Source organism: Trichoplax adhaerens, genomic scaffold, assembly GCF_000150275.1.
Source record: "Trichoplax adhaerens TRIADscaffold_28 genomic scaffold, whole genome shotgun sequence".
Taxonomy (NCBI): domain Eukaryota; kingdom Metazoa; phylum Placozoa; class Uniplacotomia; order Trichoplacea; family Trichoplacidae; genus Trichoplax; species Trichoplax adhaerens.
In genome coordinates, this window is record NW_002060969.1 from 333,926 (window position 1) to 357,299 (window position 23,374).

At 33.8% G+C, this 23,374-nt stretch overlaps 4 protein-coding genes across 4 annotated transcripts; 2 read left to right on the plus strand and 2 right to left on the minus strand.

The window, feature by feature from the left end:
• On the plus strand, positions 1–6,581 carry TRIADDRAFT_33013 (uncharacterized protein; the record flags this gene model as incomplete). The annotated part of the gene is made up of 11 exons (XM_002117709.1): positions 1–116; positions 984–1,049; positions 1,266–1,408; positions 2,621–2,725; positions 2,900–2,975; positions 3,572–3,691; positions 4,190–4,292; positions 5,849–5,992; positions 6,224–6,264; positions 6,343–6,388; positions 6,465–6,581. The coding sequence occupies 11 exons, from the start codon at positions 1–3 to the stop codon at positions 6,579–6,581; spliced, it is 1,077 nt and encodes a 358-aa protein (XP_002117745.1).
• Positions 6,582–7,926: 1,345 nt separating this feature from the next.
• Positions 7,927–11,544, minus strand: TRIADDRAFT_64377 (uncharacterized protein; the record flags this gene model as incomplete). The annotated part of the gene is made up of 15 exons (XM_002117751.1): positions 7,927–8,022; positions 8,130–8,200; positions 8,268–8,313; positions 8,430–8,510; positions 8,623–8,685; positions 8,763–8,809; positions 8,903–8,981; positions 9,069–9,148; positions 9,262–9,337; positions 9,434–9,529; positions 9,594–9,724; positions 9,797–9,840; positions 10,378–10,412; positions 10,765–10,848; positions 11,425–11,544. The coding sequence occupies 15 exons, from the start codon at positions 11,542–11,544 to the stop codon at positions 7,927–7,929; spliced, it is 1,149 nt and encodes a 382-aa protein (XP_002117787.1).
• A 1,919-nt stretch (positions 11,545–13,463) lies between these two features.
• On the plus strand, positions 13,464–18,579 carry TRIADDRAFT_61800 (uncharacterized protein; the record flags this gene model as incomplete). The annotated part of the gene is made up of 9 exons (XM_002117710.1): positions 13,464–13,541; positions 13,673–13,957; positions 14,605–14,771; positions 14,908–15,120; positions 15,196–15,389; positions 15,590–15,931; positions 16,018–16,659; positions 16,893–17,104; positions 17,230–18,579. The coding sequence occupies 9 exons, from the start codon at positions 13,464–13,466 to the stop codon at positions 18,577–18,579; spliced, it is 3,483 nt and encodes a 1,160-aa protein (XP_002117746.1).
• A 1,956-nt stretch (positions 18,580–20,535) lies between these two features.
• On the minus strand, positions 20,536–22,060 carry TRIADDRAFT_33050 (uncharacterized protein; the record flags this gene model as incomplete). The annotated part of the gene is made up of 4 exons (XM_002117752.1): positions 20,536–20,631; positions 20,857–20,997; positions 21,068–21,282; positions 21,787–22,060. 4 exons carry the CDS (start codon positions 22,058–22,060, stop codon positions 20,536–20,538), a joined length of 726 nt encoding a protein of 241 aa, XP_002117788.1.
• Positions 22,061–23,374: the final 1,314 nt, after the last annotated feature.

The following is a 23,374-nucleotide window of genomic DNA, read 5'->3' on the forward strand; positions in this document are numbered from 1 at the left end:
ATGAACACTTTAGCGATACGATGGAAATCGGATTTAAACAAGTCAGTACTAATAAGCAATTTTAATAAGCGTGGATGGCTTCAGGGAAGTTCTGAAGATGACTGGAACTTTTACTGGTAATCAAGCTGTCGGTATTTGACAAAGGCTACTCTTGATTTATTGCTTACTTTTATACCTGCAGTAGTTCGTCGAGATTTCATTCGTATATTATACTGTATTCTTTAATACTGTACAGTATATGGCTGATGAATGCCTAGTAAATCTTTTAATAAAATTCATAGTAGTGATGCGGTCTTTGCTATATAGTCTAACGTTACAGTAATTGAAATAGCCTCTTTATGCTAAGTTTTATGCCATTTTAATACACTATACTACTGTACTATACTGTAACACCTTACTGTTATTATTTGTTATTCAACATTCGATTCAGTTCGCTTCTAATTATTGCTAAAAAATATATAGTTGAGGACCTTATAAGCTGAATTCGCTCACTGATTCATGTCTCTATTATGGACTGTATAATGTATGTGTTAATATGATGTGTATGGGTGATGTACGTACGACTTCGGTTAATATCCCTGCACAGGAATTCCTTAAGAACTTCAAAATTGTAATATCATAATATTTCTATGATTAAGGAAATGAGTTTCAAAAATGTAAAAGTATACAAAATAAATACACCAAAAAATATAATGAGAGATTATAGAAGTCTTTCGCACTACGGTATAAAGTTGTACTCGTATACACAATACCGTACAGTATGTCATCAAATTACACTAAAAATAAAGAAGTAATGAATTCATATACATATGCTCGTACAGTATACACCAAAACCCGACTTACTTGATTGTCGAAAAAAATCAGAAAGACCATCACTAGTATACACCATAGAGGTGCAAAAAAATTTTCTACCTTGCGATATACGTACAGTACACGACGCCAGCGCGATTTTATAACACTAACTTTCAACACATTTTAAACAGGTGCAATGTCCAGTCTGCAAGAAATATTTTTAATCTCGAGAACGGATGCCGATTAGCGGACAATCAGTAAGTATTGGTAATTCTGCAGTAAGTCTTTTAGTATAGCGTAAATCGTCCAATTTAGAACTTGTAATACAGTTATTGGTTCTGTTAATTGGCTACTGGTGAATAATAAATGTTATAGTTTTGATAATACGAGAACGGTAAAACAAATTATTCAGGAACTTTTATTGTATGATACGGTGATATTTAATAATTATAATATATACCTATCGTTTCCAGGATAGTTAATCATTTTCCTAACCATTATGAATTGACCAAGAAAGATTTAATGGTAAAAAATATAAAGCGATACCGGAAAGATCTTGAAAAAGAGTTTAACTCCATAGCTAAAAGAAATTTGCAAGGGAAATACATGTTTCTGGGTGAGATAATACTCGTATTCTCTCAGTGTATAATTATAATTATGCATGGTGCTAGAATAAATTACAAAACAAGTCGCGTGTTTGTTGATTGCCATTTATAGAGCTGTAGTATAAGTAGATATCTACTTCTAGAAGTAACGTACGATCGTCATACAGCATACTTTACTGTATTCTTTGGTATCCCAGTGCTCCTTCTAAACGTATTTATTGATCTCTGTTTAGGTAGAAGTAATGCATAATTACTAATGTGTGTATGAGTTAAATAGCGCGTTTTATTCCTCAGTTTTCCTTGTCTACATTACTAGAGTTCTTGCGCAACTTTTGCACGTTAGTGCAGTATCAAATTAAGTTCTGAGATTCAGATCTAGCGCAGATTCCTTTTCACAAACAGTTTGTAAATAGTGTATTGGCAGACAACTCAAAAATTTGTTATGTAATTTTATTTACTAATCCGAAAAGTCCGCCGAATCTCTTAAAGCTTTAATGATCGTTATCTACAATGCAGTTTTTATGCTTTCGAAAGCTGATATGGAGCGTTATTTTGTACGGAAGTTGTGCTGCGCAGCAAAATTTAGTTCGACGCAGCTACTCGTATCATGCAGCCCCCACACTCCCTTTTTCTTCGGACTTATACTCCAAATTTTAATAAGCCAGTATATCTTAATTTCCGTGCACTGCGAGTCTGTGTGCACCAGCCTTTAAAATTTAATTGTAAAGTTTAAAGTTTAAGCAATTATTTTCGATACAGTATTTACACTAAACCAGATATAACCTTACAATAAGCAGATACAAAGTAGGTACTGTAGATTAGTACTATGAAGAAGAAGGATTTGTTGCACCATGTTAGATACTCTGCCAGCCTAACTAAAGCCAAAGCCATAACTGACTATATGCCTTAATCTGATGGAAATAGTTCTTGCAGCTGTAATTCGTATAGAATAAAATTTAACGTTCCACTGCGGTATTGCTGCTAGTGTACTGTCACGATTGCACTTCATGCTGAGAAGCGTATGTGTTCGTATACGGTATATCACAATAGGAACTAATAAACGAATAATTAAGATGCTTCCACATCTGACGCTACTAGGTTCTAAAATCTCTGGACTTAGTACAACTAAAGGAGTACAGCAGTATAAGTTAATGAATTGAACTGCTAATTATAGCGGAGGTAATTGTGCTGTTATATCCTATCACTTCCAAAACAAACTTTAGATTTTATTCCGACAACATTTATTCTACCTGCTGATTATAATATCTTTAAAGAAGAATTTCGTAAGAATCCTTCCAGTACTTGGATAATGAAGCCCACTGGAAAAGGTAATCAATAATAAATATCACTAGTTATGCGTAATATTTTGCCTCTAGCACGAGAATAGTTCGATAGTACGAATTTGAGTTGGACATGCTATACTGCATGATATCAGGTTTCTAACTAACAAAATAGTAACGTATAAGCTAATACAATCTAATCTTGTGATTGTATCAATATAGCTAGGGGTATTGGAATTTTTCTCATTAATCATCTATCCCAGATTAAGAATTGGTCAAGCGATAATCGTGGATCTCCGTAAGTAAATACAGATTGGTATAAACGCTCGATTTGATAATGCGTTCACTATTATGCAGAATAATAAATTGCTGCTACTAACTATAAATATACTGTTTAGCGTGACCAATAACAGATTTAATTATAGTACTGTATAAAACATTTATTATGTAGTATATTTAAAGAAAGCATTATCACTATTGAGTATCCAATCACTGTATAACGGCTAAAAATCAAGTCACGAATGTCGTAGTACGCATATACATGATTAACAGTAAATTAATTCCTTGACATCTTTCTTAACTAAGAAATATACAGCAATGTCTATACATATCGTACTCTACCGTACTTCTACAGCACAATATATTTTCAATTTGTGATTTTAGCTGTTTATTGTTTGGGTAATAGTTATTACACCGATAGTTGTATTAAATGAGATTGCATTCATAATATCGATATTTCATGGCTAGTTGCTGCGACTAAAGGCACGTTTATTTACTATCTCATTCATTGATTGAAAATAACCTAAAGTCATTTTGTTGTGCACAGTATTTGGTTAATAATTCTTAGTGATTACTTGCATAGTTAATATCAATTTGTGGCATACTGAATGACAGGAAAAAAGAGACTTACGTAATTTCGAAATATATTGAGAATCCATTACTAATTGGAGGAAAGAAATTTGATCTAAGGGTTTATGTCTTGGTGACATCATACCGTCCACTTAAATGCTACATGTAAGTGACAGGGTTTATAAGAATATGTTAGTATGGTGTCTAGTAGTAACGTATGTAGTTTAACCATATAAAGTGTTAAGTGTTTATCTAACACGAGTACAAGGCTCATCATGGACTACTGGAACACGGTGGTCCATGGTCTTGTATGCAGTAGCAGAGCAAGAGTTGTAACTATGAGTAGATTGTAGGGCCGTATTGGTAATATTTATACTACTTCGTACACACTACCTTCGAGCGTTAGTGAATTGTATTAACTTAACTCAACCGTGGATCACTGTAAATGTACTTAGTAGTTCGTGTTAGTCCACAGGCATAATAATCAATATACTAGAAATGGATTTTAACTTTTCTCTGCTAAGAATGATTTTCCGACGGTATTATTTCGTACTGTATGAAGGAATTATAACTTACTTAGTTACCGTGAGCTTATACATTAAATGTTCTTAGAGACTCTAACGTACTGCATTTTCTGAAAAATTTTTTCTTTTATACACATAGCTATCAGCTGGGCTTTTGCAGATTCTGTTCCGTTAAGTACATTGCGAACGAACTTGATAATATTTACGTTCATCTAACGAACGTTTCAATTCAGAAGCGAGGGGTAATGCTTGGTCATTACGATTGACAGTGTGTATTGTAAATAATCGTTTTACTGAGCTCCTTAATTAAGTAAATCCCTCAATTAGTAATTTTAACTAGCTTAACGTCCTGTCGTTTCACTAACAGAGATACTTTACCACGGTCCGTTAATTAATCGTGATCCAAATTTGCGCGGTCATTATTTATCACTACGGAGCTGTTTAATACTGCTGAAATACAATACGCCTGACGCTTGTACTCATTAATTGAAATTACTCTAGAATACATCAATTCAAATACGTGATTAGACTGTAGTGATATACTACAGAGGCCGTATACAGTATTATACATTTCCCAAGGTGTTCATCAGTGCATTTTATTAATGTACTATGGATGAAGGAAAAAATCTCTACGTTACTGTATGTACTGATATTTAAGATAATCTGTCTTGAGCAATCGTTGACCTACTATAGCACATTAACCTCCAAATATGAGATAGTTACAACTGTGAAAGTGTTACCCGTAGTGTACACGTTGCATCCCACTAGAATTTTAATGAGTGTGATATATACCAATCACGAAATTCCAAATTTTAGAAAAATAAGGGCTTTATTGAATCTTATACAAAGATCAACTACACAGCTCTATTTTAGCCGAATACTACTACTAAAGACTTCTAGAACGAACTAACAGAATAATCTAAAGTTGCATGCTTTTATACTTTCCGTAGCATTCGCAGCTACAATCCGCATGGCAACCTTTTATCTTATTTTACACATAGTTAAATTATTCTTAGTAAGACTATTCTACTGCGGACCATCATTAATCCAATATGGATACGACTACAGTACTTACGTAGACATTATTCACACCAGCCAAAGTACAATGAATTAACCATATCCTAATATATGATTTACAGTTCTATTTTTACCTATAGCCTTATTAGTAACTCAACAGCTTACTGTATATAGTCATCTGTACTCTAGCATAGAGTCTCTACCACTACAGTCTATGGTTATAGCTACTAAATATCTCTTAGGATAAATATCTACCCATACATTATACTACACATGGCTAACAGTCTACAATCACAATACTAAGTTACATTACAATGAGACATCGTTATTCTGGTATACAGTACAGTACTGTACAGTACTTGTGAATACTGAAGCACATAATCGAAAAGGAAAATGCATTGTAATATCGAACGAATGTAGTCGGTAGCTTGACTGTCGACTGCTTTGTTGTCCGTTTACTCGAGATTTCCTCATTGCTATGACAAATTATCGATCATGTCTAAAGTTTTCAAAATGTAGAAATTAATAGTTTTAGTGCCAAGTATAATTTAGAACTACGTGTATGGTAGTCTTCAGCCCTTCTTATTTTTTCTGTGTTTTCCTACACTTGTAAAATAAAAAATCGATGGCCTAAACGATAGGTTATTGTGATTAACAATTTTCCTTTTTCGCACTGGCATTTTTTAAATGTACATATATTAAATTAAGAAAATGATTTCTTTTTGTATTACAATCCTAATGTAATTATTTGTTTAATTGTTTATGATATTAACAATTTTAGGACGATTATAATGATATCCATGGGGGGAAGTGGACTGTTCAGGATTTAAGATTGCATTTAGAAAGTATAAAAGGAGAATTGATTGCCAATAGACTGTTCGAAGAAATAAATTGGCTAATTGTTCACTCATTAAAGTCGGTTCAGGTAGCATGTATCTTCGTGATTGTCCTAAGCATTCACAGATATTTCTATAATTTAATGTAAGGTTCATTTATTCAGTATCGCGATGTACGACGATATTTGGAAAACTTGTTTAACTAAATTCGAGTCTGAGTAAATTGAATAACTAGCTTCTGTATCAGGATCAATGTAGTGAAATGCTACACCATAAACTCGGTATCGTTCATTATTTTCGAATTTATATAATTTTAATAGGCTGTGATGGTGAATGATAAGCACTGTTTCGAATGTTATGGGTACAATATATTTTCATCATAATCTAAATTGTTTGATCCGCAGTAACGATTTGAAAAATTTTATATCTACCCTTTAAGATATGACATAATCATCGATGATGCCATGAAACCGTGGTTGATAGAGGTATTACTGTATTAATTACAAATATTAAAGTATCGTGATCGTTTTATGCCATCACAATTTAATGCTCTATTTTAAGGTTAATGCTTCCCCATCCTTGACGTCCACTACCGTAAATGATCGAATCATGAAGTACAACTTAGTCAACGATACGTTAAACATTGCTACGTCAAAGAACGAACTTTCAGGGTACTAAAATTTATTGTAGCGTCTTTTATAAGTTGGCTTTTCTCAGTGCAGAATCGCTATCAAGGTCATAACCCTTAGATATTTTACCAGACTTCAACGCAATTAACCATTTTATATAATTTATCAGAACTAGATGCGGTAAAGAATTTGAGGACGAAATTCTTGGATTCTATGATAATTTGTAGGAAACTATACTTTGCATTTAATTTCTTAGTTCTTGATCTGTGTTTACGTAGTGCTGATCCTTTTAGGCATATATTTTATATACTCATAACTTTCGTATTTATAAAAATGAACAAATAAATTTATTGCTACATCAGGTATAACGAGGAAGTATCTCTACACATGGAGTTAGCTGAAAAGGAGTTAAAGACCGGTAAAACTAGTATTGGTAAAACCAGTAATATATCATGGTTCAAGAACCAGAAGGACGTTAAAGCGAAGACGATTTTATGGAAGTAATAGATATATTTTTGTAAGATTGAATGAATCACTTTAAATGTAGGAGTAAATTTGCAATATGACGCATGTAACATAGTCTCTGTCTCTAGTGTTAGAAATTTTGTAAAATTGTTAAGAATATTGATATAAACTAACCATATCGAGTAGCTTGATGGGAGAAAGCGTTAAATTGTAAACAATCTATGATAACTATGGTAATAATAATCTATGGTAACTTATGCTTTTTAATTCTTTCGTAACATCAACATCTAGCTAGATTTAGCTATACTACTGTAGGGCGCATAATACTATAGTTAAATTATTACTATACCCCACTCCGTCTTTGAGTCAAATTTGAAATTTCATTTGTGTATTGTGCTAAGAACCGTTATCAATCTTCGTTAAAAATGCTTGACAAAGATTGCTTTCAGAAGTATCTAACAATATTTTTCTATGCTTATAGCATAAAGCAATTTAGTACAGTATGTTACTTAAACTAAGGATTCTTACACTACTAACAAATTTAAGAAGTTTTCGATATGAATAGCTACAAATAATTAAAATCTGCTTATTAGTACAATAGCGTATCTGAAAAGCATTTAATTTATTAAGATTAGTAGATACAATTTTATGGCGGATAATGTTGGCCCATCCTTCGAATTATAAGACAGCAGTGTACAAATTAAAGATTGGTATTTATTCACTAAATTTTTTAATCATGTACACATAAAAGCTAACTACACCTTAATTAGGCGCAAGTACAAATTGTGAGCTGAACGTAAACCATAGAAAAGTAAGACAAATAACAACTAAAGTGCTGAGATTCCTGATGCAGTATGAGGTGATTTCTACTACCATAAAGTATAGCTAATACTAGCGAGTACTACGTTTACGAATTAGCATCAAGGCATTTAGGCAACAACTTCAGGGGACTTTTCTTCAATATTTGAAACTGTTTTTCTAACTTTATCGGACCAACTGCTTATCTGTTCTTTCAATTCGGTTAGCTGTCAAAATTATTTACAGGATTAAATCAAATAGCAGAATAAAAATTTATCATAAGAACGTTTCTATAGTCGTTCATTCACGAAAGCAATAAGTGTAAAAGCGTCACCTGTGATAGATCGAGTACTCTAGGCCGGACCCATATCATTTCAGCTCTTTCAAATACTTGATTGATTTTGCCTACGGTAGAGATTTATAAGTTGAGTACAATTATCTAGGTAAACTGAAATGGTCAATGCATTTAAACCTTCAAGTAAACCACGAGCAAAAGCTTTCATGACAAGCATCTCAACCTGAGGAATGCCGAATAAGAGCTTATTACTGTTATGCAAATAGAATTTCAATTTATCACTGGAGTTAGATAGTAAAGAAAGGCTGTCTGATTTTTTCCCTTATAAGATACTCATACCGAGCCTAATGGTGTTTTCGTAAAGTGAGAAATTTCTTTAAAACTTAGAACTCGATTATTGGCCGGTTTATGAAATGTTAGCTTTTAAAAAATAATCGATGTAATTAAATGTATCATGGCTTAAGAGACGGTGTTAGTACAAACGTAATGTAAGTACGAAACACAGTAACGTAAGGTTTAATGCCATACATACCTCAACTAGGCCAAATAGGGCCAGCTTTTGTCGTAAGCTCCCTTCATTTTGAGCTAATTCGGTCTATCAAAGCACGTTTGTAACTACGTCAGGAGGCAATGAAACGTTCAAACTTTTCTCTACGCATGGGTATATTTTACCTGTTCCTTCCAGTACGGTTTCAAATTCTCAAAAGATTCATGATCTCCTAAAAGTAATATAAAGGAAGATTTAGTGAAAGAAAATTTTAAATTCAATCATTGCCGGTAGTATCAGAAGGGTGCAAAACTGTAACTTTTACCTTTATTAAAGGCTAACAGCATTCTTATGATCCATTCATCATTAGTTTTACGTAAAGAATTTAATATTGGATGAACGAGCTACAAATAGCCGAGCAAAAGAAACATTTATTGCAACTTTGATAGGTATTGCTAAATATATAAAATCCTGCATTCAGCATACATTACCAGTTCCCCAAGATTAAATAAATTATCCGCCAACAGTGCGGCAAAGGAAAGGTCACGTGCTCGAGCTTTTTGTTCATCCACTATCATTCGAATATTGTAGCATATACAATCCACATATTAATTAATTATAAAGCATATTAAAATTTTTTATACAGGAAAATCTTATATATCTATAATTTACATGTAGCCTTACATGTCATATCTTTTAAGTCAATGCAACCTAAAAATCTCAATGCATCAGCAAAGTACCCTGAAAAATCTCCTTGCATCTATTAAAATTCATTAGTCATCGATTAACTTTAACTAGTAATAATATCGAGTTCATGAATCTAATAGAAATCAAGTTTAACAAATTGAAGCATTACCTTACAACATTTGCTACACAGATCATAGTACTGGGCATGTACTGATGTAATCCCTTGCATTTCGTCCAATAGGGGTGCAGTTTCATCAACAACCCTCTAAAATTGATCAGTGATCGTTACGAATCTTTTTAAAACAATAACTAATTAATCATTTGCCTACCTTGACAGAATTCAGGTCATTCCTTGCCAAATATATTCTTCCTATGGCGGTCTTGCATAATACAATTGATTCGACGTCTTTATTGACCTGAAATGTTCGAATTCTTTTATGTAAAGGTCTTTTATTAATTGCTGAACATAAAGAAGTTCACTTATGTTATGGAGCGTCATGAATTCGCTTCATATAAATCAAACCCTTAATACCTTTTCGAGGACCCCTTCTAACAGATGTATCGAATACTCCAAGTCTATTGTAAGATACGCCATCAATGCATTGATACAGACTTAACATCTGAAAACTATTAATACTTGCCTGTTATTTGTTTAACTACGCACAGTGATATTTCGACAAGAGATAAAGGACTAATCCTGTTTTACAAATAGAAGCTATTAGAATGAATAATTTTGTAGCTAAGACTTTCGTACCAGAGCTATAAAAATACAATCAAGATTTTATCTCCGTTATGACTTCGTCGATGTTAAGCAAAACCTTAGCAAATATTAAGCCCATCTGCGGTTACTACTATAAGTTCAATATATATGTTACTATACAGTATTACGATTGTGTCCTTCTCTAAGCATCCAAGTACACGTTTAAAATTATTTAGCTCATAGAGTATCATTTACTGCTTTATTTCTTTAAATCATAAGAAGTAAATTTTGAAAAACCCAGACAAAAATGACAGAGAAACAGATCTTCTAAATCAGTAAAATATGATCCTATGCTATTGATACTATAATGTATATTTTGTGTAGTAATGATCACGATTATTGGATATCCAAACCTTAATTCGATATCTGAAATAAATTGTTGGTATATCTATAAAGGTAAAACAGCATTCAGCATTAATCATTAGTACCATACACCGTGATGTGACGTCCGAAGTCATGTGATTTATAACTTTAGGTTTTTCTCTAACCTTATAATTAGTGGAAGTAAAATGTTAATGTGACGATTATTCTATAATTATACTACACTGTACACTACTTTATGGGTACAACTACCTTATACATTTGGTTGAAATAACTTCCTATACACTACGCTTTTTTCATATTAATTTCCAAATTAAATGAACCAATGACTTTGGATCACATCATCGTCCTACAGTAAGTAACTATTTACTGTACATAATCGCTTAATTATCTCTAACAAGGATTAATGTATCATTTACCTCTAGTAGTTCATCTCCCGAATTAAAATAACTCGAATTCATAAACGAATTTAATTCCAACGTTAACTGATGCCACAATCTGTACTGAAATAAATGCACATAAATGAGTTAATTAAAAACAGACAGATCAAGCTAAAGATACAATAATGCGGAGCTTAGATAGGACACATCAATGCATTGCAAAATCAATATTTTCCGTGTTCATTCATCAGGGAAAACGATTACTACTTCTACGTTTCGAAACTTTTGTCAAATACTCAATGCTGTAGCCGAGTACAATATAATTATGGTTTCCGGCCAATAAAAGCTATGATATTATGCACAAGGATAACTGGATTCGCAGCAAAATTATTTTCGGCTAGGGATGTATAATAACTAAACGGCATGCGCACCCAAAATATACAGTAGTGATAAGAAATGATTGTCAAAAGCGAAATTCTTCACTAAAAGTACGATGTCTAACGTGCTTTAAGCTCGAGACTTAATCTAATAAAATATTTCAAGTTTGTAATGTCTAGCAGCTGAATAGTAACTGAAAGAAATGACGGAAGAAACGCACTTTTCTGGTTACGAACCATTTACCTAATGTATAATTCGTATTCTTATTATTAATAGCTACTTAAAGTGCAACTGTACAGTAAATTGGAAGTAAAGTCAGACTTGCCTCTTAATGTAAAGATCTTGCAGTCTTTGCCAGATATCAGCAATATCAGTGTCATGACAGTTCAGTCTCTTTCTTTCTAAGAAGTTGACTGTATTTGTATTAACAACACTTGCCATTCCTAAACGGATAATTGATAGACTAAAAATGTGCTTAAAATTTCCTGTTTGCTAACTTTAAAAGACAAAATTATGTCTATACATTATCATATTGTGCTTAGTTGTTACGACTGTACAGTACTATGTACCTTACATACTGTACAGTGTACAGTGGTACCATTTTGCAAGTTAGTGCCATAATAACATTAACATTTATAGTTTAGAGAAGTACTGTACAGTACACAGCACTGGCACTGACTACTGAGTACTGTACACTGTATTACTTTTGTTTAACTACTGTACTGTGCACTGTACAGTACTGTATAGTAATGCATGTTACAGAAGCTGGCGTGATGTCAGTACAGTAACAAGCAGTGTTGCAAACAATATCCCATAATCAGAATCAGTATCAGAAAAATATCTCAAAAAAACGCTTATCCCACGCACCTACAGTACTGTACAGTATACTGTACAAGATCGGAGCCCGTTGCATAGCAGCCATAGCTACGATGACTTCTGGGCCATCGTACATAGCGTAGGTTAGGAAACAGTAGCTGAGCTCGTAATCTTCTGTAGTGATATAGAGAAGTAAAGTAAACAGAACAGCAGTTGATCGGCCTGAGCCCATGGTATAGTAGCTGATCTCGTTGGCTAGCCTAGTGTATCAGTAATTAACCTATCAATAAAACCCCTTCCTTCATCCTCAACCTGTCTTTATAATCCTTGTGAGTCAAGATATAATGCTACACCAGGGACTTACCATTTTTTATTTTTACTACATGGGAGCAAAACACCGTATTGTCGACTTACAGTACAGTATCGTGCGGTAGTAAATTCATACTTCACGTCAGGCCCACTTACTGTACTCAGCTGATGAATTTAGTAAGTCTATGCTATTTACTGTAATTATTATTAAATATAGTATACTGTACTGTATTGTAATCAGTTAGAACTTAGAAGATTACTAAAAGGGAGAAAAGTACGCACTACGTGTTTCTTACTGCACATCACTTTACTACTGTACTCATTTCGTCTTTGCGGAGAACGTTATCGTTAAATAAGCAACTTGAAATTTGGAGCGATGATAGAAACTGTAATATGGTACAATAGGGAAGTGTCCAGCTAACATTATGAAACATTTTTTACATTCTGGATCCCTCTAATCTACAGTACTTTGTCTATTGAGTTAAGACTACACGAAAGCAAGATTGAAATTTAATTTGATTTAATTAATTTGTTTATGAAAGTTATAAATTACAGGCGATCCGTTATGCGCAATACGACTCGTATAGTACGCGAAGTATAACAAGCGAGGGGTCTACTAGTTTTTAATAATTCTATATGTAACAGAATAAAAAATACTGTACAGTAAAACCAGTGTCATGAACTATAGAAGTACTGTACTATAGTGATTTCTATGCAGGACAGTACTGTTCTGAACAGCGCTTCTATTGGACTACGAGAAAACTTACTGTACTGTACTAGTGTAATGTACAGTACAGTGTACTGTACTTTTCTTTAAGATAAGATTAATCCATTTTCATTTTGCAGGTCTAGGTCTGAGTTTGAGTTTAGTTACCATGGCAGCGGTACGTTCAATGACGCATTCATTTTAAGCGACTTAATTGGAAGAGTACAGACGCGACAATATCGTTCCAACCTAAGTTGCAGTTTTTGGCGTACTTTACATGTTCATGCCCATTTATTCATACGTTTACTTTTTACAGAGGTTACGATACGCAGTATACGTAACACCATTTCAAGATAAAAAATCAGAAGTTACATGACTTTTCTTTGTTCAATTGTAGCCGGCTGTGCATTATACTGTATGTAGCAGTAATGGCAATAGCTTTCCTAATGTGATAAACATACGTCGTGTTCAACTTTAATAACGTTAATAACGTCATTGTTCTAATACGTATCACCTCAAGAGCACCTAAATGTTATCACCGCTGGCCAAAGGACTAGGCACTTGGGATGGTCAAGTCGTTATTGATGCAAAAGAGTTAAAAAAAGCAGTAAGTAGCTTTAGTTTTTTCATCATCAATGTAATACCTCATTTAATTTGTGAGTACATACAGTCAGTACAGGGTACAATCCAGTAAACTATTAAAATTATACTTATTTTCATGATTCACACACCTTACAGGCACACGATGTTTCATTGCCAATTCTGCCTTCATTATTGGCTTCATCAGAACCTACGAGATCGGAACGGGAAATAGCTTCCTATGGAATCTCAAAGCAGTGTTTAAAAAATGCAGTTGATGATCACATATCATTACCACGAACGTTTGCTACGCGAAAAGGAGCATTGCTGCTTTTTACTGGTCCAGAAGACTTATTAATCGATTACAAAAGACCTGAATTTCCGGTTCCGTACACAAAAAATCACAAGGCCCTGCCACGGGTCAATGCGAAAGACATCCGAAAAGTATTACAAACTACCAATAAACTGCGAAGCACAGTGCTAGATTTTGGTAACGATATCATTGAGAAGGCAAGCAAAAATACTAATTAATAAATATAATTGTACATAAAGCTGGAGTTGTGAAAGTGATATAAGAGCATAACTGCATTTACCAGTGGCTACAAAATCGCTATCAATTTTTAAGGAAATTTTGAAAGATACATGTTTTTACTACCTATAAAGTTATGTATACGAATAACTACCTAATGTAATCTATGTACCATAGATCAGAAGCCCTGAACATCTAATGCTTTATAAAGCTAGTTCCAATATAACATCATAGTTCGATTAAGTGGATGATACGAAGCCATAATAGATTTCAACGCTGTGTCACATAAATTATCTAAAGGAACGTCCTGCATTAGATTAAATTTGTATCGTGAACAGAATCAAGACATTTAGGCATAAATTTAGTCGAACGCCCAGTTTATTGTAAAATTTTATCTTTACAATATTAGCAGAAATTGAAACTTACTAGAGGAGCATCATTCAATTAATTAAGATGTAATATCTGACTCTTCAGTACTGCAATTATTTGACTTCTTAGAACTGTAGATGCTGTCATTATATCAGTATGGTTTTTACAAGAGATATTAAAATTTGTAACGTAGACTTTCGAGCGATCGTCACAATTGACCAGTAAGACCTCTCCCACCCTTAATAAAAGAAGAAATTTCTTAAAGTTATTGCCCACATCGGATTGGGATGCAATTGACAAATTTAACTTTCCCGGAATAGATAGTAACTACTACTTAAAGGGCATTCAAAGTCGATTAAGGTAAGAATGCTAACATCCGTATTTTCGTCATTCCATAAAGATAAAACAAACATCAGATATATTTAATACTAAAAATTATAGAGAATTGACTATTTGGCTTTCAAATAATGTTGTTCTGTAATTTATATTAATAAAGTCATCAGAGTAAGATACCTTTAAATGAAAGTGAAAAATCCGCTGATGAAATCATTAACGAGTATCTTAGCGAAGAGGTATTGGCGTACAACCAATCAAGTTTTGGAAAATTTTCTGAGCAGGACGAAGCTGATGTAGATGTAATTGCTAATAATAGTAGCAGCAAAGAACTAGATGAAGTTGCACTTGCTAACGATGTCAATGGTACAACGAGGTTTGGCGCGATTCGATAATTCTAATTCGTTGACTGATATAATTAATTATTAATATGATAATTTTATACAAGTAGTAAATTCTATACAAGCAATACAAATGACACTGATATCTCTCACGGAACTTCGACGAGGACAATTTGGCAAAGCGAAAGTTGTTCTGCAGAAATTCAAGATGAGCGATGTATTGTAAAACCCCATACAGATACTGAACACGATTGGTATTTAGAAGACGAAATTTCAGATAATGATTTGTTTTCTGCTCCTAACTGTAAGTGAAAGCTAATGCCTATAATAGCGTAAGCACGTTATTTCTAATAATGTAGACATAATGTCTTTTTTTAGTCTTATTCTTAGGCTATAAACAGATTAAATATTGTAATCGCTTCACTTTTAAGCATTTAATAATAATATAAATTTCAATATGTAAGTAAATACCTGTATGTATATTTTTTGGGATTATGCCAATAGTAATTCTTATCAGAGGGTCACAACGCGTATGGTCTCCTCCTACAGCAGTTGCGAGACACCAGACGTCATTTTCTCGAACAGCTAGTAGCAAACTTTCTGGAAATAAAAATTCACACATAAGCGCAAATTTTCGCAAGAACTTACTATCTAACTCTGGTAGCAAGGGAGCTGGTAGCGAAAGATCTCAACATGATCGAAGACTTACCGATTCTGGGGGCAAGATCAATCACCTATTGAAGTTTGGATCTGATATGAACCAAAAAACTTACAGTAACAATATAAATAAGCAAATTGTTTTGGAGGAATTTAGATCACGGGAAGTAAACGGCGATGAGACTGAAGGTACACATGATTTAATATCAGAAAATTTCATGAAACAACTTCCGTTTTACCTAATAATGATAATAATTACTATCAATCTGCTTTAGACAATAAACCCAAAGTTAAGTTGACTGCAAATGATCAAGACGTTAGCGCTAGATCCTCTGTTTCGCTTAATTCTGATGACAATGATAAAATATGGGCTAACTCTAAGACCGCTGCTAAATTCGTACCTAGAAATTCTGCTGCATCCAAACAATTAGATCAAGAAAGCACTACAAACGTTAATTCGCACAGTGTAACGACAAATCTCGATTCTAAGTTAACTGTGAGTGAAAAGGTACACAAATCCACTCTTCCTGAATCAAAAAACAACCTAAATCCTTATCTGATGCGGAGTTTACCGAAAGCAACCAATATAAAACCTAACAATATATCATCCAATGCTGCACTTTTAACTAATGATTCGTTTACAGACGATGTCTTAAAACCGTTAGGTAACTCGCAGCTTAATGAGACTGAAATTGACAAAAAGTTAGCGAAGTTAGCAGATATAGGAAGATTGCGAGCTTCTTCAGTAGCGAACGACCTTTTACTAGATGGCAATGAGGCGTTATCAGAAAATGAGAATTGTGCAGACAAAATTTTTGGTGAAGCACCAACAAATGATGTTGAAGTCTTAGATAAAAAAATTAAATTTGTACCTCTGCGTAATGTTAGAGAACGATCAAAGAGCTCTGCCGGTTTTGGTAAGTTTTTATTAGCTATAAAATCTTTTAAGTGTTTGAGTATTTCCATGATTGGTTACGGAAATCACTATTGATCTTTCCTCGAAGCTAAAATACAAATATCAAATATTCCAGATACGTACAAGAACGAAAATCCAGGTGATAATGATGAAAAGATTTCATTACCACTCTGCCTATAATTCTTGAAAAAAGTTACATGTCGTTATAAGAAGTAATCATAAATTTAATTTTAGGAAATGTGCAAGCCGAACACCAAGCGCTTCTTGCAGAAACTGATATAGAATTTCCTAAGACGCAACCTTACGAAATAGACAGGCCGGATAGTAAATCAAGTCTTTTTAACAATGAAATTCAGTCCTCGCAGGAAGACAGTAAAAGTGATGATAAATTAAACGAATTAAAATCAATTGCTCGAGATCTACTCATAAGAAAAGAGACTACGAAGGTATGCGTACTAAGTATTAATTGGATTTTTCTTTGAGCGCAATAATCGTTAACTGTCTGCTCTTTTATGTTAAATTATTTCCTCGAGCTACAAGTATTGTATTTTTGCTATGCCATTTCTATTAGTCTGCTAAGCTTAAGATAAAAACGAAAAAGCGGCGAAGAAAGAAGGTTTCCCAAGATGTAAATGAAAGGAAGCAGTCATGGGTCAAAATTGCAGAGTCGATGGAATCTATAGTTTCGTCGAAGGTGATGCAGAATACAACAGTTGCCTTGAAGACGTCTAGTATAGCTCGAAATTCTATGACCAGCAATGATTCATCAAATAACCAAGACAATGTTAATAATGACAATACGGAAACTATTCCTGTCGATGTTAGCCTTGAGCCTAACACCAGAGAACCAATCACCTTGGGAGAAGCTCCTTTCGATAAAGTTGAATTTATAGCAGCAATCGAAAGTGACGATGATGGCGCCTGGAAGGCGTCAAGTCATAGAAGACATACAAACAAAAGGGAAGAGAAAAAATTATCAAAGGAATATGAAAAAATGTTGAAAGAAAGAGAGAAAGAAAAACAGAAAATGAAAAAGGATGCTGAATTAAGAAGAAAAAGAGGGGATATTAGTAATAGTAAGCCTGAAGATAATGAAGTTTTACAAAATGAAATAAAAGATCCAATACAAGACGCTGATGCTGAAATTAGGAAGAAGACTAAGGAACAGCGTGAAGCGAAGAGGCTAGCAGATGCAGAGAGGCGGAGATTAGAAGTGCAGCGAAAACGAGCGGAAAGAAAAGAGCTTGAAGCTAGACAGGCCGAAGAGGAAAAGCGGGTAATAGAGGAGCGCGAAGAAAATGAGCGAATCATGAAAGAGAAATTAGCAGAAATGCAACGGTTAAAAGACTTAGAAAGACGGCAACGAGAAGAGAAGGAAAAAATGGATGCTGTTATTAAGGAACGGCAGTTGGAGCAAGAAAGAGAGGCTGAGGCATTAAAACAGAAGTTGGCAGAAGAAGAGATACAGCGATTACTAAGAGCGAGACTTCAGCAGCAGAAGGAAGAAGAATATCTCAGGAAAGAAATGGAAAATAGAAAACTTCAGGAAGAAGAGCAGCGCATAAAAGAAGCTGAGGAAAAGAACCAAAGAGAGTTAGAAAATAAAATAAGGCAAGTGCAGGCCGCAAAAAAGCGTGAAAATGAAATGAAGGATCAAGCTAAACGCCGTCTGAAAAGATTAGCTGAGGAAAGACAGAAAGCCGCGGATATAGAGAAGCAGCGAGCGCTTATTTTAGCTAAACAAGAACAAAACGTAGTTTTGTTCAACGAACTAAAGAAAATAATGTATGGGCAGGGCTTAACGAGAGCATGGTTATTTTCATATTTTGTTCATGTCCCGAGACATCTTTGGGAATTACCTATGGGATACAGTAAGGATAAAAGAAAAATTCCGGTCAAATTCAGATCAAGAAAGTTGTAATTGTACGGATGACTTTTAGATAGTACACCAAGCAAGCCAAATCTTATGTAGAGCTGTGGCTACTATAAAAGTTGAAAGTTATCTAACTATATTAGCTAGCAATTTTATAATAAGATAAGATTAATGACCTTTGAATGCTATGTGTATGAGCTGAGACTACTGTATTACACTTATATGCTGGTAATTTCTCCAAGTTGGGTTAAATGGCTTAACTTAAGGTAAGGTCTGTTCTTAAATATCGTTGGTAACTTGGTAATGATATTTTTGTTAGCGAAATCTGTAAGTCAGTAAAAACATTGCAATTGATCAGGTTTATAATTTAATATCAAACTAAGCACTAGCAGTAGCAAGGCTGCGAAATTTTACTTCTGTAATTATATCGCAATGATTTATTGTAAATAAAAAATTCAATTATTTTATTCTTAATTGACGTCCTTCTTGCCAGCCCATCTGCATATTTGTCCTCAAATGCTTTAGGAAACTTGTTAACATATTCTGTTTAATTTTGTAAGAACTATATCATAAATTTCACCTGTACATTCGAAGGCAATTTTAAAATTTTTTAAATGATTTTATTTATGGTTTTTATATTTATTATATCATTAAAAACAACACCACTAAAGTAAGTTTAATGTCAAAAATAATTGCTATCATAAAATTATTGGCTGCTAGATATTCTCCGCAATAAATTTTTAATCCGTAAAAATCTACACCAGTAGTCTGTGATATACTCGTAGCCCTTACGACTTTCAGACAGTAAAGGTTCCTGTGGGCATTTTTATACTTTATGCTGGTACAGTATACAGACAGCTATCTCAATTTCAAAATTAGAAATCCTACATCGCAGTTTGAAGGTTCTTAAATAAACAGTACCCTTTCTTACGTAAGATTACGAGTATACTCGTATTAAGTGCTCATATCATATCATTCGATCTTTTAATTTAATTTATCGTGCAATAACCTAAAGACGTTATTGTAATGATTAGTACAGCTTGGCCTTGTTTCTGCTGGATATTGGCGATTTTCTGGAAATAATACAACTTTTTAAAGTTGCTTACTCCCTAGACATCTTTGCATTAGTGTGAAGCTTTAACATCCCACAGCGTGCGTTAACGCAGACATATTTACAATTATAATTTGTGAATAGTGCTTTTCATTATGGAAACATGTGTATGTAGTAGTGTAACGCCAATAAAGCCTCAGCTGGTAAGGGTAAACATAGTTTAAAAAGAATGCAACATCAGATGGGTCAGTTTTCACTGTATTTGCTATCGTAACTAATCCCTACTATAACTAGTCTACAGAATTAGTACGATAAGTCAATGACGGATAGGTGTAAATGCTGCACTTTAGCATAAGATCAGTTCTTTTTAGATTTTCTTAGACATATTTATTTACATCAAGAGATTTACAGTCCGATATCAAGATGACGTTTGTAATAATATAACATCGTATACAGAATCATCCAAGTACGAAATAATACCGAATGCTACGAAAAACTTTTCAATAATTCAAGCGCCAATGCTATTATAATTATTAAAAACGAGGACAATCTACTCCTGTCAAAGGACTAAGGTGAGTATTGTTCCACAATGATAAAATATCTTTAATAGATTATACTATGCTAAATATAAGTTGCTGAAATGTGTATGTAACTAATTTAAATGACAAGCATCAAACGTCATCAACTTGCCTCCAAATCTGCTAACTAAAGATACTTAGAACATATTCAAAAATATGGCGTCGTTTTGCAGTATAACGTTAGGCTATCAACGGTAATTGATTTTAACTTATGCTATTCATTTGTAAATTATAGTTAAAAAACTAATATTAGAAGTTAGCTGATTTGTATTTTGCTAACATGTTACTGTGTGTAATATAAGAACTACTAACATGAAGTTTATACGTACCAACATTCGGTCACGAACAAAGTACTGAAAAGAAGAAAGTATTTGGTTATGACATGTCGGCATTCGTTATAAGAGGAGAAATAAATTCCGAATGTTTAATTCCAAAGGAAAATCTTGGAGCGGTTTTCTTAGTCATGTAAACCTATAAACAACACAACATTAGGTTAGGTGATACACGTATAGCTTCGTGTGCTCAAATTGGTGAGAAAAATTACTGAAATTAATAGCGATTTTTATTTAAAACTATAGATTTTACATTAAGATCACGTCTAAAATCCTTGTAAAATCAGTTACATTAATAAGATTTTCATTTAAAATAATAGCTACAAGTACCAATCCATTTTACGGCCGCTTTTAATTCACTTACTTTCTCTGGAGTATACTGCCCTGGGCCAGGTAAGACCACTGTGTCTTGAGGCATAAAATTTCTTCCACTCATGGAATAAGCAGGATATTTCCTTTTAAATACCTGGGTATCACTGACTCGATAAGCACCAGGTCCAGGTGTCTGTTAAGTAAGGAACTATTCATTACGATGCTAAAATACCTTATTTTTACCATTAGCATTTAGATTTAACCTGTTCGTTTGAAGTTGAAATTTTGTTTCTGGCTGAAAGAGAATAGGCGGCCGAGGAGCTCTTTAACGCAATTCTAGATCCTAACAGCGACGGTAAGGTATATGCATTTGGCGCGGGAGTTGAATTGGTAGATCGGTAGTTAGTACGGCTTCCAAACGAGTAGGCTGCCGGGCGTTTTTCACGCATGGGGGGTACTTTTTCAGGAGAATATGCTCCTAAAGTATTGAAAATACTGCAGAGGTTAGTATAGATTAAATAGTAATTCGAATACTGTAGGAAAATACAATATTTAGAATATATACAAAATTGAACAGCAAAGGTTATTTATAATACTAATCAACAGATCTTATAGCTTATTTTCTAGCACCAAATAGTTAAACATTTTATGTTCAATATGCCCACTGTAACAACTTTGATATATCAGATAAATTTATCTCTAAGAGCTGAAAATATTGCCAATACAAAAATTAATATCAAAGACGTTATGTTAGTTATAGGTGTTTTCTAACGCTCATAGAATGAAAATTGAAAAATTATTTTTATAATCCATAAGCCATTGAGATATAGGGAAATAAATTATTCCACTTAGTAATTATGTTTATATCTACTAATACTATATTATTTCTAATATCAATGTAAGAAAATATTCCTTGCAAATTCCAGATAATGTGACATTATTTAGAGTACAACTCGATCTTTGGGATGATCTTATAATCTACCTGGCGCTGGCGTTTGAAAAGAAGAAGTAGTATTAATCCTTCCATGTAGAGTAAATGCTGGTGAGCCACTGGGACCGTTTCGCGTCATTCCTTGTTTTACTACGTATTGAGGACCCGGACTTGAAACGCTTGCAAAACGTAAAGATGAATGACGCATACCTAACGAATAAGCAGGACTCATTTTTCTAGTACAGTCGTGAGCTTTATAACCGACAGTTCCTGGTAGCATGTATTTTGCTGGGCCAGGCCCGCGATGTCTGGCCGCAACTAGCATTTCATTCCTGGTCTGAGCATCTGCCATTTTATGAACAACAACGTCAAGCGATTTTCTGCAGCGGCGAATTGACTGAGTAATGTACTATAGTACTGCTCTACAGACAATTTATAAGGTTAAGCTATCCTACGCCGAAAGTTTTGTATAATTTAGAGTCAACGCTATCGCCATGGTAACCTTTTCTTTTATTCATACAGTTGTGTATCGACTGTACTGTACTGTACAGTACAATACAGTACAATACGGCACTGTACACAGTACTGTACAGTACAGTACAATATCAATGTACTGTACAGTACTGTAGTCAGTGTAGTGCTCTAATAACTTGACTCAGAGGGGATTGTGGACGTCGGTAAACGCCAACGATAACGTCTGTATTATCCGGTGAAATTATCTGAGTTAGCTGTCGTCGAGGTGCCTAATAACACGCCTTGGTATTAGCATCTCTCGAGAATCAGCAGTAGAGGGCTTCTAAGAGAAATACCTGAAATATTTCTTTACGAGTCCCTTGTCTGATTAGTAATTAATTAGTACTATACACTGATGTCAGTCTCTGGTACAAAGTCTTTTTGATATAAAGTGTTGCAATACTGAGTCATTTATATTACAGTGCACTGTATTGTACCGATGGGAAGCACCGTAATGACCACCTAATCTTAATTTTGTATGCTGTACTCTATACAGTACAGTACGCTATGTCATGGACTACTGTACTAAAAGAATAGTTGGACTGATCACTCCCGCTACAGTACAGTTTTTATAGACTTAAAGTCAAGATTGCAACAAAGCAGTAATGTTGCTTTTTTTTTTACGATCCAGCTTTTACTGTCACTGATGTCTGCTCTATAACTACAGTAGGTAGAAAAGTGACTACTGTACTAAATAAGCTTTGGATAAGCAACTTTCATTGACTTTCCATTATAATGATGAAAAAAGAATAAACATAGAATCTTTATAGAGTTTTCTCTACAGCCATTTTCATTGTTACAATTTCTTATAACGGTTGTTATCGACAGAGCAAGATTTACCTGCATACGCAAGCGATCCTTAGACACACTATAATGATTGGTATAGAACTGACCACAGTACTAAGAACATTGTACCGCACTGTAGATACTTTACAGTACCTGCTAATCTTTAACTTGGTATGTCCATCACCGTATATTAGTTATCATAATGTGCTTTGTACCATTAACTAATCTTAATATAGCATTTCATAGCATTTCATCCGTGAATGCATTATTGAAAAGTAGAATTCTAGAAGCATAGCTGTGAATATAGTAGTGCCTAGCTATTACCAGGATATATATAATA